Below are 19,479 nucleotides of genomic sequence, written 5' to 3'. Positions count from 1 at the left end.
GCGCCCCGGCCGCGCGCGCTCACCTTCACCGTCTTCAAACAACACGAGCGCTGTCTTGCTCTCTCTCCCTCGCGCATATTAATCAAAATCAATTGACAAGATGGTGTCGAAAAAAAAAACTATCCAGTGATGAAGTGTTTTCTGTGTTGTCAAATCTTGTGCGATATACTAAACTGCCGAGATAATTACACAACGCGTGCCGTACACGTCTGATTCGCGAACTAATGATTCCTTTGAACCGATTCAATTTAATGAATGGTTTAAACAACTGACCTGTCCAACACTGAACTCACGAGACGTCTGAATTGGTGTATAAAAAAAATCTGTAACACTTTACAATAATGTTCTATTTATTAAATTATTTAACTACATTATTTAACATTTACTATTACAAAACTGCACTTCTACAATATTGTTAATTTCAACATTTAGGCTATAGCCTTCATTGTTGAAATCAAAAGTTGTACAGTATTTGTTAACATTAATGCACTGTGAAGTAACATTACGGAACAATGAACAGCTGTGTTTTTATAAACTAAGATAAACAAAGATTAACAAAGATTAATAAATATGTTTTGATAGTGTTTTGTTCGTGTTAGTTTATTTTTTGTTAATTCAAACCATATCCTAAAGTTACAAACAAATAATTTACTCTAATTTAAATAATACTCTGATGTTTAAATAATTTAAAATCAGAATGTAAGTGTGCTCACCCCATTTTTGTTTGTAAGAAAAAATTAGTTTAGATTTCATATCGCAATATATATCGTAGAAAAATAAAATATCGCAATGTCATTTTTTCCCAATATCGTGCAGCCCTAGTTCGTTTTATTTCTTTCATATGATTTGTGGAATCATTTTGGTGTTTATTTTCTTGTTTCATTTAAATGCAATTCAAGATAAAGGTATATGTATGGTTTCCCTGCAGTCTTGGGTATTCCTCCAGGGTTGCTGGTGGCAGGGAAAAAAGGAAGGCTTTGAAACAATTATGGCACTTTTTTCACGGTCTAGCATTTACTGACTGTGATATTATTACAGCATACAAAAAAAATTAAGGCAGCATGAAATGATCCCTGACAGACACCCATCTCAGGTTATGTGCAGTATTTAATTATGAAAAGAAATCTTTTTGAGTGCTTTTCGAAAGTGTTAGAAGGGGCCTCGGGGCTCTATTTGCTTGAACAAAAAGTAATTGATCGTTTTTGAATTTTATTGTGGATTTATATTAATAACGGGCTGGATTAAAGTAATGACGGCTCACAGGCACAATATGCACTTAAACTGACTATTGCTGTTCGCACAATTATGTCAAATTCACTTATATAAATTTGAATCTTTTCATCATCCATTTAAGACTTCACTTCAACATCAAGCTAGATTGTCAAACTGGAATCTTCCCATTTGTTAAAATTACACTTAATCCCTTTCTCATTAATGTTCTGTTGCATGTAAGCAATTTTCCTTGATGAACATTAGAACATTAGACCTACACAGTATTCACATAATTATATATATCATCATAATATACATTTTGTAATTAATATCAGAAATTCTTGTTTCTGAGTAAATATATGTGTGTATATATATATTTTCTAAAAGTCAATTATTTGTTCACTGAAGGTGTTCTCTGGCTCAAACAGGAAGAGGAATAAAACAAGACAGCCTAGGATACTTAATTCATTCATTCATTTGAACTCATTCAGATTCTCTCTTTGTACTTAGGACATTTATCCAAACATGTAACACCAGCAATTAGTAGCACAATCCAATGCCTAGTGCATTTAAAGACTCAGCTCAAATCTTTTAGCAACTGAATCTTTCTTTCCAAGAGTAACTTGGAGAGAGAGAGAGAGAGAGAGAGAGAGAGAGAGAGAGAGAGAGAGAGAGAGAGAAAGAGATGAGTGTATAAAATCTAGATCAATCACAATTTCTTTAGTAAATAGCCCAGATCTGGAATGACTCACACTCAGAACATGCATCACCAAAGTGCCCTTTTCCTACAATAACACTCCTAAAACATTCCCAACAAACAGAAAAAAAAGTGAATAAAAATAATAACTATTGGCCACAATGCCATCTAATTCACAAAAAAGTATAAACTTGCTTTTAAAATCTAAATCTAGAACACCAGCATGTTTTTTCCTCACAGTGTCTTGCACACATCATATTAGAGCTCACTGCCCTGGAAGTGAATGTCATATTTCTAGACTGCAGGACAGAGAAAACTTACTTTATGGCATTTATTGGATGGTAGAAAGAAAAACAATCAACCTGGATGACTGAAAAACCATCAGGCGATATTCATGAAGTAAATGCTTGCTTCACTTACGAAGAATTGCTTGTATCAGAAAGCTCTGTATTAAACTATTAAAGACAAACACAACGATACAAGGAACACTATGCCTATCACAACTGGAAAAGCCTTTAAATAATGTTATGATTTTAAAATCACTCATTATTGTACAGATAGCAAAATCCATTCAATCAGCAGATACAATTTACTTGAACGTGTCTGCAGAAAGCATTTTAGCTTTAAGCCTTTCTGAAACACATTTGTGTTACTTTATCTTTGATAGTAAAGTGAGTTTTACAACAGCATTATTTATCAATGCGTTAATGAAGCTCCTGAATCATACAGTATGTGTGCTATGAAGGTATGAGTTATGATGCTTTGCACAACATACCACACATTTTAACACTCGAGTATTTCCCAAAGAAGTCCACTTGAATTTTTTTTATGAGTTTTCAGACACAATTTATACTTAAACTAATATTATACTTTGGAATTCAAGCTCAAAATTCTATAATGTTTAATAAACATATCCAGAGAGGTTTTGGATGAGACAGATTGTGGCTTTTGTGTTGGACATGGAGTCTCATTCCAGTCAACCCTGAATAAGCAAAAAAAAAAAAAGTCACTTAAGAATGATCTATAGCACACGGCTACCCGCTCTGTCGTATTTGTGCTCTCTCTCTGCAGATTTCCATCTTCAGTTTCAATGCGGTTAAACAGCTTTCATGGTCAAGTTGAACATAAATGTTAACCACACCACAGTGCATGCAGGCCAGTGTATTTTGCCAGTAGTTTATAAATATGTGCATAATTACTGGAAATACCTACATACCTTCACTAAAACTAACAACGGAAAAAAAGAACGGAAGAAAGCAGGCCACATAAACTACACATTTTTGGAATCGTAGACATTTAAAAAGCATGTAAACCTAGTCTCTGAAGTGATCTGGTGTTTAGAAGGAAGTGTAAACCAAAGCAGTGCATCAACCCCACTGAAAAAATTTAAAAACAAATTACAATAATCAAAATGACAAAGTATGGAAGCATATGTATTGAATGTCTGGCAACCAACTATCACATGTTAAATATAATTGTCTTATTATGGTGTGATCATTTAGTAAAAAAGGGAAGTAGGAAGCAGGCACTAAAACTGTACTCCTTGTTCCACCCAAGTTAAATTGCATGTGTGCCTATATTCACAACAATGTTGATCTTAGTGACACAAGTAAGTATTAAAGGTAGCACAATAGAATAATACACAGATCAAGGGTTTAAAAGCAGTCACATGATTGTAATTTACATGTTTTGTATGGAGGTGTGTGTGCAGCTTTACTGCACAGTTTGGTATAAGTAACCTCTCTTATAGGCACTCAGTGGATAAAACGTAGTGACCACGAACTTGCCATCAAACGTTCGGCCTGTCAGCAGTCTCTGGGCTTCTTTGGAGTCTCCAGCATTTGCATACTCCACAAACACCTGCCAAGACAAGATAAATAATAAATCTTCAAAACTGGACAAAGTATCTTGCACACTCCAATCTGAATCAGATTGGCAAAACAAATTGTATTTTGTGAGCTTCCAAACAGAAACAAATGTGAAGTTGGTGGTCATGGAATGATAGTATGTAAATACAGATTGAAAATTCACATTCACTATTGAAATTCCATTTTTCTCACCTGTCCCTTGCCGGGATTCTCTTTTGGGATCAATAAGGATACAACCGTGCCATACTTCTGACATTCTTCTTTCATATCTTCTATTATATCTAAGAAAACCAAGAAATAAATGTCACTTTGGTACCTACTAATTAAAGAAACCATGGTGAAAATATATTTAAAACACAAAGACAAAGACTCACCTTCATACTCATCCTCATTATACAGGTGGTTGTCGTCTATTACGTTTAGTAGTCTCAAGACAGGTGTAGGCAAAAGAACCAAATCTTCAATATGAGGTGCTAAAACCCAAAGCAGTTCCTCACTCACACAGTGTTAACACCAGACACTGGGCAATGTAGCAAGGTTGTAGATGTGGATTCATACAAACCGAAGGGAATGCTGAAGAAAGGGTTGATTAATGCTGCCTCAGCTGTGCTTCTCAGTTTAGGGTCATTGTGAAGCATACTGGGAATGTAAAGACACATACTACTTACTTTAGCCATGTTTAAAGAACACACTGATACACTGCTTAGATTACTTCCTACCTTTTGATCAGATCCCTCAAATGAAAAACAGGGATAGCCGGATAAACCACAGCATTGCTTGAAAAGATATGGTCTACTATTGCAGAACTGTTATCCTGTAGAGACACAACACAATGCTGTCTTAGCAAACATAAGAGGTCAAAATAACACGAGCAACGGTAGACTCAAGAGAAAATTAACACAAGAATTACATTTGACATAACATTAAAGATTTAATGTCATATTCAAGATAGAGTACTGCTTCACAGCTGCTTGGGTATCAGCTGACCTTCCATTCCTGAGACTTCACAGTTTCTTTCAGTTTGATTCCTGAGAACATCTCTAGAAGAACGATTCCCAGACTCCACAGGTCCACTGCCGTTGTGCAGCCAGAGTCGCTCTCCAGACCTGCCTGGGCCAGTGAGTTCTGCAGCTCGGCTTCAGGGGCCCGGTATCCATCTGTCTGGATGTACTTCACATCCTGTAAGAGACAGACAAGAACCCTTAGGCACACTGCCAACCTGTTTCTAAATACTGAGGTACATTAATACTACACAACCATTTAAAAGTTTGAGGTCAGCATATTATAATGATTTATATATAATTCCCATATTAATGGTTTATAAGGATCACAAGACACTGAAAGGCTGAAAATTCAGCTTTGACTTTACAGGAATGAAATACATTTTAATATTACTGTTTTTGATGTATTTTTGATCAAATAAACGAACACTTGGTGAACATAGACTTCTTTCAAAAAAAATAATTATACAGACCCCACATTTTTTTAATGGTAGTGTATGTCTGTGTATGTGAATAAATCCAGACAGCTTATGATTGGTGTCTCAGGCAAACCATATCAACTCCTCACCTGGTGTCCATCTTTAAAGCTGAGGCCAAAGTCAATGAGCTTAAAGCACTCATCATCAGCACTCCAGAGAATGTTGCGGGGCTTGAGGTCCGCATGTACATAACCCTCTCTGTGCAGGAAGTTAAGGGCCTCCAAAACATCACGGGCACAGTGCTGAATCAACCACATGGAATGCCCCTGATTATTCACCCTGGCCAGCAATTCTGACACACTCACATCCAAAAGCTCCAGCAACAGGCAATGAGTGGCCACACCAAATGGGTTGTGATTGGTAAACATTCCAAACAGCGTCACTAGAGAGAAAATACCAGCGTTTACGTTATAATGCTGAAATAGAATTTAGAACTCCAGGAATCATAAGCACTATGGCAAACTGTGTAGAAAGTATATTTGAAATAACACAAATGGAATCAGGAAATTCAACTTTAAGATGTATAGCTGTAATCTTTATCTAGATTACAGCTCTGTGTGAATTAATGGAGTAAAAATTGAAAAAATGCACTAATAATTTCGATCACAGTGTAGATAGAACCCAAATAATGTTAGTCCAGAATTTTTTGAAAGTTGTTTTTGTGTCATGCAATAGTTGACTACAATGAACTGAACATCAATTCAATAGAAATTATGTTGTTGTTGTTTTTTGTTTTTCATTTTAATACCAGTAAAATGACAGAGTTGATTAAATCAGTGGTTCTCAACTTTTCTGACACCATTTGTTCCAGATGTTGTAAATAAACTCAACTATGTGATGTCGGTTTTTATGGTTTTATTTTGTACATTTCTATTTTTATAGTATTTTGATTGAGATTATGCTAATATAACAAAATAATTTAAAGACATATTGGGGCCCTCAAGAAAGTCTGCAGAGTGGCCCCTGGCCTCCTGGTTGAGAACCACTGATTGAATTCTGTATTTGTTAGCTCGTCTTGATCCCTGTGTGGTTTAACGTTACCGATATTTTTATGTCCCTGAATCTTCTCCAGCACAGAGCTTTCCTTGAGGTACCCGTAATCTCCGCCCTGCGCGTCCACCTGGAACTCCTTGACCGCAGAGCTCGCCCGGCCGGAGTTCACCCGGTACACCGAGGCGGAGACGCCCTGCCCCAAACGAGCCTGCACGTTCCAGATCTTTCCGTAAATCTCAAATACCGCCGGGCATGTCTTCTGATCCACGGCGTCTGGTGTCACCGCCATCGCCGGTGTGCTGACATTTGGACTGGACATTTTTGCATTGGAGCCAGAACTACAAGCCATGAGTAGTATCAGTAATAATCGGCGTTAAATACAATCAGGTTTATAATAAGTAGTGTTCGCTCCATTAGTTGCCCTTTGCAGAAACTTTTTTTTTTTTTTTTTTTTTTTTTTGCTAAACTGATCTTTGCATAGTGATTTTCTGCATGCCAAAGTTTACAGCTAACTGCTGACGAACATGGATTCAAATGCCATATTTTAAAGCAAAAGCCCAAATTGGTGCGACGTGCGGCACCATAGTCGGATCATAAAGATCCGAAAAGCCGAGATGGGGCCTCAAAGATACAGCGGATCCATAAAACCCAATTTTGGACCGAGTTGACAAATTCCTGCCACTGTTTTGGTGGCCATGATACCGGAAATGACGACATGGTTAGTCAAAAGTCGTGTTTTTTAATCAAACAAATTAAGTATAATTTTAATCTGCAAATTCTATATTAAAAACGTAGAATATGCTCATCCCACATCTAATCTATTTTTAATACTCTATTAAATTAAATTAATGGAAATGAGGAGACCCACAAGTATTGGCCTATTTTTTTTTTATATAAAAACCTTTTTTTTTTTTTTTTTTTACAAATTTACCCCCAACTATCTTAAATAAGTTGTAAGTATATGACTTGCTATGATGTTCAAATCAGTATTATTAATTAATTAAATATTACTTAATGAATTATTACTTTACGTTGCATTTGGCTCTCGAAAAGAAGCCTTCAAAATAAAAACTCCAACAAGAAAAACGTAGGTTGATAAGGCTAAATGAATAAAAACTGAAGAAAAAAAATGTCTTTTGCCGTTGCCCTTTTATTTCTTTATCAGCAAGTCCCGCGCTTGACCTGATCTCTGTTTCACTGTTGGCTACGACTATATGAATGACAGCTCGCCTGTCTATTCACGGACTGCATAGAGGGAGTTAGACCCGCCCATTCGGCCGAAGGAGGTGGAGCTTGCTGGAAAATGGGTGTGGAAAAGAAGCGCGTTTCCGTGTGTCCTGCCACGTCAGTTTCTGACGGATGTCGGAGGAGGATCCTGGGCAGTGAAGGCGGTGCTCGCTCGAGATGTAGCCGTGTCTTTAGTCCTACTGAAGTAAGAGGGAAGTACTAAGTGGTCAGCAGTTGCTCGAAAGGTAAGAATGCTATGATGTTGTTAAATTTTCCATCAGAAAACATTTCGCTGTACGTTACTGTTGTCAAGGATGGGGTTCAGGCGACAGTGCCGCCACGCAACTCTTATCAAAGACAGTTTTAGCAGAATGTCGATTTGAGTTTGAGGGCAATTGTGGGCTAGATATGGGTAATTCTTAGGGCTTTGACATCTAAAGACAATATGTTTCTTTTTATGAATGTCTGTGATAAACATTGATTCCTTGTTTTCAATACACCAGGTGTTTTCATTTATTAATATTGAACAAGTAGGCAGAAGATGTATCGTATAAGAATTCATGCAGCAGGTTTGATCTTTAATCAGGAGTGGGGGGAAAGTGTCAGACTTTTATCAAACTTGATTACTGTCAAGTGGGCTTTCAACTGATCAGAAATGGTCTACGTTGTCTTCTAGCTAACCAAAAATGATATTGATCTTTGAGGAGAGGTAAAGATCACACCTGAGCTTAGACTTAGCCAACCTCGTGTTTATTCGACTGAGCACGTACACAGAGTAGTTATCAATTTATGGGTGGGATAAGACGGGTAGAACGGTTTATGAGACTCTTAGATAATCCGTGTCACTTTGCTTCTGCCTCTCTTCTATCACTGACTGATCCAGATCTAAAGGAAAGACCATGGACACCAGCAAACTGGCTGAGAGACTCGCTGAAGCCGGGCAGTCTCATGTTCTCCAATACTGGGACCAGCTAAGCCCTGAGGAACAAGCTGAAATGATTGTTGATTTGGAGAGCCTGAACTTCATGGAGGTCAATAACTTCTTTAAAACTGCCATGAAGACGTCTGGGCAGAACTCACAGGAGAAGGTGGACACCAGAATGGAGCCGGTGCCCCGAGAAGTTTTGGGAAGTGTAACACGCGATCGGGAACGTCTCAAAGAATGGGAAGAAGAGGGTGAGTTCAGATATTTTAATGTTTCACAGCACTCCTGGTCCATCTCACACATTATTCTGTGTTAAATGCCATCCCAACCTGGCCAAGCTGGAGTTTAGCTGTTGGTTTCCCAGTCTGACCAAGCGGACAGGCAGTGGAATTTATATAAAAGGCTGTTTTTAAAAGCTTAACAGCTTATGTTTAATTTAATGTTATAACCTAAATGTGATATAGTAATTCTTTTAATTCTTTGTTAAGCAGAAAAAAATGTTGCTAAGAAATATTGCACAAGAAATCATAATGAATGATGCAATGTCTTCTCCGCCCAAATGGACCCCCAAAGAACCATTCTTAGACAAATCATGACCCCAAGACATAAGAAATCAACAGCTTAGGATTTCTGCCCAGATTCTGTCTAAAAAGGCACTTGGTTATTGAAATAACAATAGGTTTCAGATTTGAATAACCATTGTTTTGTCCCAGTTCTCCAGTTCTGAGGCGAGGATGCTTCAAAACGAAATGAAAACATCTGGTTCTGGTTAGATTTGACGTAATTGCTTTGCTGAATTAATGTCATCTTTAATCAGACCACGTTACTATGATACCCAATGACTTTTATGTGTCATCTTTGTTCAGTTCTTTTTTAAATTAATTGAATTATTGAAATCTTTTTTTTTTTTGGAATCACATAAAAGTCACATTTTAGCATATTCAAGGCTGTGTGTAGGTGATGTAACATCTAGCATAACAGAATTTTTTATGTTAGATAAACCAGGCCCCCTTGTTATCTGCAAATAATTAAACACAAACTGTTGCTTAAGATTCCAGACATTTTATACCTACAGCATCTGTCTCTTTTCTCACCATAGTTGATTTTCATTTGTACATTAATGTAGCATATTTCACTTTAAGGACTCATGTAATGGGATCAATGACCTATGTTTGTTTATTCCTTGAATTTTATGACATCGTTTTAACACCTGTTTGCTGAAGTGACCTAACCTCCCACCATTCCACACAGGCCTTCGCTGTATTTCAGAGAACAAAGTGGCAGTTCTTCTATTGGCTGGAGGGCAAGGGACACGGCTGGGTGTATCATATCCAAAAGGGATGTATGACGTGTACCTCCCCTCTCACAAAACCCTCTTTCAGATCCAGGCAGAGCGCATCAGAAGACTGGAACAGCTCGCTGAAAAACAGCACTCAAAGAAGTGCTGTATTCCATGGTAAGATGATCATTATGCACAAATCAGATGAATTCTGTAACAGGGCACTTACTGTACATTGGAAGCCATAGACAACCATTTCCAAATTCCCAAGGAAGTAGTCTGAGTCAATGATTGTTCAGTCTAATTGCTTGGATTACCAGATTTGTTTTGATTTTGAGGAAAATTTTCCCCACTTACCGTAATGCAAGTGACCTCCCTGCTATGAATGTCATTACATGGTTTAGTCAGTGTGAAATCAGGTTGACATTACCAGCACGTTGTCCCGTGGAACTAGGTCAGATCTCTAGAGAAAAGTATTTTAGAGCCAATCTCTGCCCAGCAGAATTGACCTTTGACTCCAGCATCCAGAATTTACTGTCCCGAAAAAAACATGCTAATACCATAATTTTTCAAAGTAATTTACCACAAATATGTTTTTTTTTAGAAAAAAAATGAAAGCATTAAGTTGAACAAAAGTGACAGTAGAAACTTATTTATAAAATTCTATTTCAAATAAATGCTGTTCTTTTGAACTTTATGAAAGCATCTTGAAAAATGATGTATCATGGTTTCCACAAAAATATTAAGCAGCATAACTGTTTTCAGCTGTGATAATGTTAAGAAATTAAATTAAGAATAAAAATATTGAGCACCATATCAGCATGTTAGAATGATTTCTGATCATGTGACACTTAAGACTGGAGTAATGACTGTTGGAAATTCAGATCACAGGAGTAAATTACATTTTAAAATATTCAAATAGATCAAATAAATTGGCAGCCTTGGTGAGCAAGACTCCTTTCAGAAACAATAGACTTACACTTTAAGCTAAGATTCTGTCAAGAGATTGGTCTTGCAATGACATGATCAATGTTTTGATTCATCAGGTACATTATGACAAGTGGCAGAACAATGGACATGACCAAAGATTTTTTCATGCAACACAAATACTTCGGCCTGAAGGAAGAGAATGTGTTTTTCTTTCAGCAAGGCATGCTTCCCGCTGTGGACTTTAATGGGAAAGTTATTCTAGAGGGCAAAGGCAAACTGTCCATGGCACCAGGTTAGTTTTTAGAGCAAGGTTAGTATCTCTAGTTGTATAGACAACTTTAAGCAACTTCACATATGAGGTATGCCTATAAATAATGCATGTTGCTGAATGAAACCTCAAAGTAATCTGAACCACAGACCTTATTTTAATTAAAAAACACTGTATTCATAACTTGTATATTTTCTGTGAATCTTTACATTCAGATGGAAACGGGGGCCTGTACAGAGCTCTGGGGACACAGAATATTGTGAAGGACATGGAGACGAGAGGAATCTCCTACATCCACGTCTACTGTGTAGACAACATTCTTGTGAAAGTGGCCGACCCTGCTTTCATTGGCTTCTGTACACTGAAAGGAGCCGACTGCGGTGCAAAGGTCAGTCCTTGACATACCCAGCCCTACCCTTGCACGTATTTCCTCTTCTATACATAATGCAAAACGCTTTATGCAAATATAGTTCTATTACGAATTTGTTCATAAATCCACAAACTTAGTGATGTATCATCAGTATCATCATTAAGCTTGTGCACCTTATCTAAACAAATTTATTTTGTATATAATATATGTATTTGTGGTCGATTCCCTGGCTCGGCTATTTTCTTGTGATGTATTATATATATTATTATTATTATTGAATTCAGAAGTGCTTTGTCAAATATTTAAAACAAAACCTATTGTGTTAGTCCACTAGATGGAGCAGAAGCTCAGGAAAAACAGCAAAACAACAGTATATGCAGGAATTTACACTATGGGGGTTATGCGCAATAGACTTCTATATTCTGTAAAACAGGTCTCGTAAAGTGTTTTGCATATATTTTGTAAAATATAGAGTGTTTTTTTTTTTTTTTTTTTTTTTTTTTTTTTTAAGTAATTAAGATTACATTTTATTTAGCAAGGACACATTCAATTGATCAAAAGCGACAGTAATGACATAATGTTACAAAAGATTCCTGTATGAAATAAATGCTGTTCATTTGAACTTTCTATTCATTAAAGAATCCTGGGGGTGGGAAAAAAATCACAGTTTCCACAAAAATTCAGCAAAAATTGATTTTAACATTGATAATAATAAGGAATATTTCTTGGGCACCAGATCACTAGAGACTGAAATGGCTGATGAAAATTCAAGATTTTCCTATTTCAGGAATAAATTACTTTTTAAAATACATTAAAATAGTTGTAAATTGTAATAGTATTTCACAATATTACTGTTTTTACTGTATTTTTAATCAAATAAATAAAAAATAAAAAATCAAATAAAAAACTACAAAAGACCACAAACTTTTTTTTTTTTTTTTTTTTTTTTTTTACTTTTTGATAATTGTTAACATATTTGTTTAATGATGTTTACTTTAGAAATGTTTTGATGGGACCCTGCGTTTAGCCGCACATCCTACAGCAATTAATTGTGGTTTCTTATAGTGTAAATTCAGGTAACTTGTTCACATATGCTTTTGCAATTTGCGTACACAACAGCAAGAAGGGGAAAAATACTTTTACAAGGAATAGTGGTTATTCTGGACATTTTAAATGGTCTCCAGTCAGGAGCTAAATTGCCTTTAAAACTCTTATATAACCAGCCTGGTGATGCAGGATACCAATTAATTTAGCCATTATTCTCAGTCTAGCCTCAGTTTTTGACGTATTCTAGTGGTCATTATGATGCTATGGAAAGCAAATTACTAGGTTGAACCTGCTCGCATACATTTCTGTTTACATTATCAGGAATGAAGATGTTCGTTTGTAACAATGCAGATATGCGATGGAGAATGCTAAAAATGTATCTGTGTCTATTATTATGAAATGATGCAAACTCAAGAGTAAAACTCAACATGTTTTTCTTGTGTGACCGGTTAGTGATGTAATGACAATAGTATTTCATGAAATCTGGAAGTGATTGTTTTGTTATGTCTGGATAAATATTTCCGACTTATCGTTTTTTTGACATAAGTGTTCTGCTTTGGTTCTGATTCTTTCTCTCTGTTCTTTCTAAATAGATTTTTTTTTTTTAAGTGAGGGCTTGGTTTTCTAATTCACAGTGTGAACAAAAAGCTTCCTCTCAAACTGAATCGTTAGCAAACAAAATGTGATTCATGAAAGTGTTTGCATGTGACATTTGGTTCAGACATAAATACTCAACAGCTGGTTTTGAATACTGAGCTCTCTGAAGCTGCTAGCAATTAAACGGTTCCTGCGTGACAGGGATGATGGTAAGAATATTTGGACCCACCCACCCCTCATAATTTCTGAAGCATGCACTTAAAGTGGCTTAAGCTCGATGCCTCCCCCCAGTGCTAACCCGTCATCAACCGAGAAGTTTATAATTTGTTACTCAGATGAATGAAAAGGGTTTTCTGCTTTTGCCTCTGCTGTAATTTAGCACAGACCTCAGGCAAACACAGCATTCAAACACAGCAGCTAGTTTAGTACTTGCACAGAAAGGACATTTCAGTATTGATAGAGTTGTCTTTTCAACCTAAATTACTTTAAATGTTAAAAAGACTTCTTTATCAAATGGTTTTAGTCTTGGGCTTTGTACTTGAAAATAGTTATAAGTTGACGTGATACAATTTTTTCTGACATCTGATAAACTCAGCACAAACTAAATCAAATTAAATCATTAACAAGAGTTTACAGGGTTTGTTACAGTATTTGATTTTTTTTTTTTTAAAGCTATTGTGTAATGCTAACTGATTTGACTATCGTCATATATAGGGCTAGGAAAAAAATATAGGGTTTATACTGTATTCATATTACAGCCATAAACAATAAATGTCTATAAAAGTAAATCGCAATAAATGATCTAAGAAGTAAATTTAAACATCATCAAAACTAGCTTTCAAAGGTTTGTGATCGGTGAGTAATTAAAAAAAAAACATTCTTACACTCACTAAGGCTGATTTAAATGTATCATAAATGCAGTAAAAACAGTAACATTTGGAAATATTATTGCATTTAAAAAATTTTTTTTTATACATTTTAAAATGTAATTTATTCCTGTGATGGCAAAGCTATATTTTCAGCAGCCATTACTCCAGTCTTCAGTGTTACATGATTCTTCAAAAAATAAATCTAATATACTGATTTGGTGCTCAAAAAACATTTCCTATTATTATCACAGTTGAAAATGGTTGTGCTGCTTAATATTTTTGTGAAAACTTTTTGTTTTTTCTCCATAATTCTTTGATGAATAGAAGGTAGTTTTTAGATTACATTTAGATTATATTTAACAGTAATGTAATTGTTATTAAAGGGATATTGGTACTACAGATTTTACAGTGAGCACTAGATCTAAATAGAAATGATCAAAAAATAAAAAGTGAATCTGCATGGTATTGCTTGTGCAGGAAAGTACATTGATACTGACAAAAATGAAATGCATTAATGTTGTGCTGTTTCCAAACATTCATCCACTGATTCTGATTGGCAGGTTGTGGAAAAGACCAATCCAACAGAAGCAGTGGGCGTGGTCTGTAAGGTGGATGGACGCTATCAAGTAGTGGAGTACAGCGAGATTACCTTGGCAACAGCAGAGAAGCGAAGCGCTGATGGACGACTTGTGTTCAATGCCGGCAACATAGCCAATCACTTCTTCACCCTCACATTCCTCAAAGAGATCGTGAGGTTAGTCAGTCTTCAGAGAGTGCTTCATGCATTGTACGAGTCAGCTGTTAATGTCACAGTAGTTTTCAATTAATATTTTACATTTATTTTTAGCAAAGTATGTAGGTTAATTTTTGATGAATCATCTCTGAATCACAGCTTTAGGAGCTGTTTAATGATATTTTGTTGCTAGGCAATGATCTCCGTTACATATTAAACAGTACAACTATTTCTATGAGCTATTTCCAATGAGGTTTGCCATCTTGTAAATACTAGACAGGATGGAGCTGACTTTAATGTGCGCTGAGAATGAGGTAAAGTCAGAAGAGGAACATCTGCAGTTTTTGAGTGTCTGGTATTTTAAACATAGATGACTTTGCCAGACGTGTTCTCTTATTGTCATTTTTATGAAATTTTAACTGAAAGAACATGCTTCACTTTTCTGTCTGTTACTGTCTGCCTGTCCATCGCTTTGTCTTTATACCTCTGTATCTTACTTTTAGGACTCACGAGCCACAGTTGCAACACCATGTGGCACAGAAAAAAATTCCCTATGTGAACACACAAGGACAGCTAATCAAACCTGACAAACCCAATGGGATTAAGATGGAAAAATTTGTCTTCGACATATTCCAGTTTGCCAAGTTAGTGTCCAGACGTTTTTTCCATTCTTGTTTTTAGTATGTGTGCTTTTGGCAGGAAGGGTCCTCTTTTACACCTGTTTCATAGGTGTTTTAGGTATTTTACAGGTTTTATACAATATGCACAGTGTGTAGACAGTGCAGTGTACTCATGTCATTCTAAAATTCCTCTGAAAAATTAAATGAATGACACCCTTGCTAATCCTTTACAAAACAAGAATATAATTCATAACATCTTTTCTGTATGCTGAATAGTTTAAAATGATATTGAGTGAACTGGCTTAAAGGGATAGTTCACCCAAAAATGAAAGTTCTGTCATTAATTACTCACCCTCATGTCGTTCCAAACCTGTAAGACCTTCGTTTATCTTTGGAACACAAATTAAGATATTTTTGATGAAATCAGAGAGCTTTCTGACCCTGTATAGACAGCAATGCAACTGACAAGTTCAAGGCCCAGAAAGGTAGTAAGGACATCATTAAAATAGTACATGTGACATCAGTGGTTCAACCTTAAGCTGCCTTGTATGGAGCTACAGTACGTTGACTGACACAGAAGAGAAGAAATTGTTGAATAAAGTCATTATTTTGGTTTTCTTTGCGCACAGATAGTATTCTCATAGCTTACTAAAATGAAGATTGAATCACTGTTGTCACATGGACCATTTTAACAATGTCCTTTAAAATTGTACAAATTAAATAAAAATCTCAAACACTTCCAGCCTTTATTTATTTTTTTATTTTTTTGGATACAAATTAAACTATTATTGGAAAATCTAAATATCTTAGACTCTACAGTTTTTTGTTTTTGTTTTAAACTTTGCTTTAGGCTTGTTCAATTAGTTATAACTTAATGAAACTTTTTTTTGTGTATGGCAGAACATTTGTGGTATATGAAGTTCTGAGAGAAGACGAGTTTTCTCCATTGAAAAATGCAGACAGTCAAGATGGGAAGGACAACCCCACTACAGCCCGTCAGGCCCTCATGTCCCTGCATCACCGCTGGATCTTAAATGCAGGAGGACATTTCGTTGATGAGAATGGAACCCCCATACCTGCTATACCCAGGTGAGACATGCACACAAAAATTCAAATTCTGTCATTAATTACTCACCCTGGTGATTTCCCAAAGCTGTATGCTATTATTTTTTTTCCATGAAACACAAAATGAGAATTTCTAAAGAATCATCACACAGCTCTTTATTTTGTTTTAAATAAATATTTTTATTATTTGGTAATTTTTGTATCTTAACAGCAATCACGTCATGTATGGAAAAGAGCGTTGTGAAAAATTCTCATTTTGTGTTCTACTGCAAAAATAATACCATACAGGTCTGGAACAACATAAAGGTGAGTAAATGATAACAGAATTTTCATTTCCAGCTGAAATAGCTCTTTAATCCCAAATTTCCTTCCCACCTGTGTTCAGTTTCACTCCCCTTTATCTTTAGCTATAGTGTAACCACACTATATTTCCTGTGTAACATTTCTAGACATGGACCAGCAGGGACAGTCACACCTGAAGTCAGCCAGAAGTAACTATTCTCACTATCGTATGTAGTGCATGGTGATGGGGCTTCGCTCTTAGTAGATTCCGTGTAGCTGTTAGAGCTCAGCGGGAGGAGGTATCCAATCCAAGATGGCCGTAGTAAAGGTTGGCATCTGACCCAAACAGCAGCTACTAACGGGCAGAATAATGTGCATGCTGGGAAATGAGCATCGGGCATGCTGAATGGAACAAGGCTTCTCATCATTATAACACATAATCTGATTTAGGTGCTTATAATCAAGTTTTCCTCAACTGCAAAATGACAGAAAATGGCAGAACTTTGTAGTATGAATATTTAAATGGATTCAAAATTTTGCATTGTGCATACATTGATTGTGGTGATCTAAATTGCATCTAATGGGTGAATCATTTGTAGTGGAATTAGTTTATTTTGATTACTGAAGCAAAAATATCTTTTTTTATTTTATGTGTAAGTTTAAACTTAAGTTTTATTTTTACTTGATTTGATCTCTAAAATCATTTAATATTATATATGACATGATTAATGCTTGATCTGGCAACGCAATACATAAAAAATATAATATTTTTTTGGTGCCGCAGCCTGAAGGATGGAACAGACCTGCCAATCAAATGTGAGATCTCTCCTCTTGTGTCTTACGGTGGTGAGGTAAGAGTCACAAAGGCCTAATTTAATTTGAATATTTGAGTATTTTTGTCTCATATATTGTTTAGGTGCAAGGAGAAAAGAAAGCATTTTAGTCCTCTTGCTCTATTTGCTAGTTTCTGTTTCATAAAATGAATAACCTGTCTTATTTCCAAGGGGTTGGAGCATCTTGTGAATGGAAAAGCTTTCCAGCCCACGCTGGTCATCGATGAGAACGGCGTCCACGAGCTTGTGAAGAACGGCCTGTGAACCCCGAGCCAGCTGCTGCACTTGAAACCAAAATGAAGGCTCTTTTTCTCTTCATCTTCATCTCACTTCCTGCCAGGGTGGAGGAAACCGTGACATTCTTGTGCAATAAAATGTATGAACGGTGCCAGTAGGCTAATCACAATCAAATCATTTTAGTCAATCATCTATTTATTTTGTGAAGACTTATTTTTATATCAGTGTGCAGGGCTTTTTTTTAGAATTGGAACTTATGAGTTCAGCCGTTTAATTTATATATAGATGTATCAAATGATACACAGTGCATGAATGGTCACTGCTAAGATTTTAGGCATTTCTGCTTAATCTGTTCCACTCTCTAAAAATGTAGATACATTAAAACAAAGTTCGGTCTTCTCTATGGATGTCTGTTTTTCACAGGTATGTTTTCGACAAGAAAAAGTGAGTGGGAATGTGACATTGCATCAGATTTTCCAGCACAGGGTTTATGGGAGAGGTTCTGATTGGTTTGAATCGGTTGCTGCCACTAACAGTGCTTCAGAAAGTGTGCACTTTGAGACACCTTCTCTCTTTTACTGTCTACCTATTCCACTTTTCTGATTAGCCTTTGTCTGCACCTTCTATGTCTGTGCACATGCATGTATAAAATCATTTATCATGATAAATGATTCATTGTTTGTTTACGTTCAATTCTGTATACTTTTCTCAGTTACCATTTATAGGAATGTCTTGACTTACATTTGCACAAGATGCATGGAAATTGGAAAATTACATTACATATAATTTGGCATTTGAGAAAATTGCTGCAATTTTCGCATTCATATAAAGCAGAGACAAATGCTTCCTGGTTTCAAGCATGTGATTACTATAAACAGACATATTTCAAGATCTTTTTTAAGCGTGGTATTTTTTTGTCTTCCTTTTGGATACGTTGAAAACATTTTCTCAGAATTCTTGGATTTGTGTTGCCTTCAGTTGGCAATAAAAGTATCAGTTCCTGCCACTTAATTTGGTTCTCCAGCAATTCTGAGATGTTTTCATTGTCCCGAATACAAAAAAAAAAGCTGAATAGAGAAATGTTTTTAAACATTTTGAAGTGTATCTGTTTACACTAATCACATGGTTAAATCTGGACAGTGTTTGTCTCATTGCTATAGTGAAAATTAATAGAAATATGCCTTGACCTACTGTAGGCCCATCAATCTCAATCCCTGTATAAACAAAGCTCAGAAATTAAAGTATAATTTCTTGGAAAATGAATGTGCAGTGTTGCAATCATGAGGATATATTTAATGGAAGGCCTCTAAGATTTAAAACTAGGTTGCCTGCACAAATGTTCATTGTTCAGATATAACGATCCACAGTCTGGATCTCTTTGTATTCTGTCACTTTTCTGTACTTGAGGAAGGTACATAAACCCAGGCCGATGGTTAGTGCCAATAATGTACTGTTGGTGGTTTTAGTTAATGACAAGTGACTCAGGGGCCATTGTTTAGGCTTTTAATTATGGGAAACTGTTTGATTTTTAGTGGTAATCAATTTAAGCGTGTACAGAGTTGTGTTTCTTCAGATTAGTGGAGAAGTTTTGAATTTTTATTGCTGTTTTCTACTATAACAATAGTTCTGTATCAGTTTTCCATCTATAAATTATAATTGAATATCCCGTCTCTAGCCAAAGCTAATGGTTAAAAAAAAGAGAGAGAAAAAGTTGGGACTGCTTTTCTCATCAACTTGCAGAATGATTTTCCTGTATAGAGACGGAGGAGGGATTTAAAGGGAACGCAAACTAAATTCACAGATGTCAGTAAGAGCTACCATACAAAATCTTAAGGTAAAAAAAATAAATAAAAATGAATCACACTTTATATGGATGAACAGTTCCAACTACAACAGTTACAACTAGATCTAGTTGTGGTATCAGCTCCCACCCTATCCATACTTTTA

General features: G+C 35.9%; 2 protein-coding genes across 3 annotated transcripts; one reads left to right on the top strand and one right to left on the bottom strand.

Moving 5' to 3' along the window:
• Positions 1–886: 886 nt before the first annotated feature.
• Positions 887–6,978, bottom strand: LOC109091411 (serine/threonine-protein kinase Kist-like). The gene is made up of 10 exons (XM_042726077.1): positions 6,299–6,978; positions 5,347–5,639; positions 4,765–4,956; positions 4,497–4,591; positions 4,340–4,416; positions 4,152–4,250; positions 3,970–4,058; positions 3,697–3,769; positions 3,223–3,285; positions 887–2,891 (listed from the first exon to the last, which is right to left on the bottom strand). Exons 1-10 carry the CDS (start codon positions 6,597–6,599, stop codon positions 2,794–2,796), a joined length of 1,380 nt encoding a protein of 459 aa, XP_042582011.1. The 5' UTR covers positions 6,600–6,978; the 3' UTR covers positions 887–2,793.
• A 589-nt stretch (positions 6,979–7,567) lies between these two features.
• LOC109091410 (UDP-N-acetylhexosamine pyrophosphorylase-like) lies at positions 7,568–18,791 on the top strand. 2 transcript variants are annotated; one of them, XM_042726075.1, is made up of 11 exons: positions 7,568–7,722; positions 8,361–8,653; positions 9,654–9,858; positions 10,728–10,903; positions 11,095–11,267; positions 14,323–14,516; positions 14,999–15,139; positions 16,016–16,204; positions 16,630–16,671; positions 17,247–17,313; positions 17,467–18,791. In XM_042726075.1, the coding sequence occupies exons 2-11, from the start codon at positions 8,377–8,379 to the stop codon at positions 17,557–17,559; spliced, it is 1,557 nt and encodes a 518-aa protein (XP_042582009.1). In that variant the 5' UTR covers positions 7,568–7,722; positions 8,361–8,376; the 3' UTR covers positions 17,560–18,791. The 2 variants fall into 2 exon arrangements, with proteins under 2 accessions (XP_042582009.1, XP_042582010.1); XM_042726076.1 differs by lacking the exon at positions 16,630–16,671.
• The last annotated feature ends 688 nt before the right edge of the window (positions 18,792–19,479 follow it).

The sequence above is a fragment of the Cyprinus carpio genome, chromosome B6, assembly GCF_018340385.1.
Source record: "Cyprinus carpio isolate SPL01 chromosome B6, ASM1834038v1, whole genome shotgun sequence".
Taxonomy (NCBI): domain Eukaryota; kingdom Metazoa; phylum Chordata; class Actinopteri; order Cypriniformes; family Cyprinidae; genus Cyprinus; species Cyprinus carpio.
The sequence above is the reverse complement of the archived record's forward strand: the minus strand, read 5'-3'. Positions and strand labels throughout refer to the sequence as shown.

What these genes read in the sequence shown, in the direction of transcription:
- LOC109091411 (XM_042726077.1), bottom strand. Translation starts at nt 6,599, where the DNA reads ATGGCTTGTAGTTCTGGCTCCAATGCAAAAATGTCCAGTCCAAATGTC. An exon ending in GCTTTAAAGATGGACACCAG is followed by an intron (nt 4,957 to 5,346) that starts GTGAGGAGTTGA and finishes TGTCTCTTACAG; the next exon opens with GATGTGAAGTACATCCAGAC. An exon ending in TAATGAGGATGAGTATGAAG is followed by an intron (nt 4,059 to 4,151) that starts GTGAGTCTTTGT and finishes TGGTTTTCTTAG; the next exon opens with ATATAATAGAAGATATGAAA.
- LOC109091410 (XM_042726075.1), top strand. Translation starts at nt 8,377, where the DNA reads ATGGACACCAGCAAACTGGCTGAGAGACTCGCTGAAGCCGGGCAGTCT. An exon ending in AAGAAGTGCTGTATTCCATG is followed by an intron (nt 9,859 to 10,727) that starts GTAAGATGATCA and finishes TTGATTCATCAG; the next exon opens with GTACATTATGACAAGTGGCA. An exon ending in CCCATACCTGCTATACCCAG is followed by an intron (nt 16,205 to 16,629) that starts GTGAGACATGCA and finishes TAACATTTCTAG; the next exon opens with ACATGGACCAGCAGGGACAG.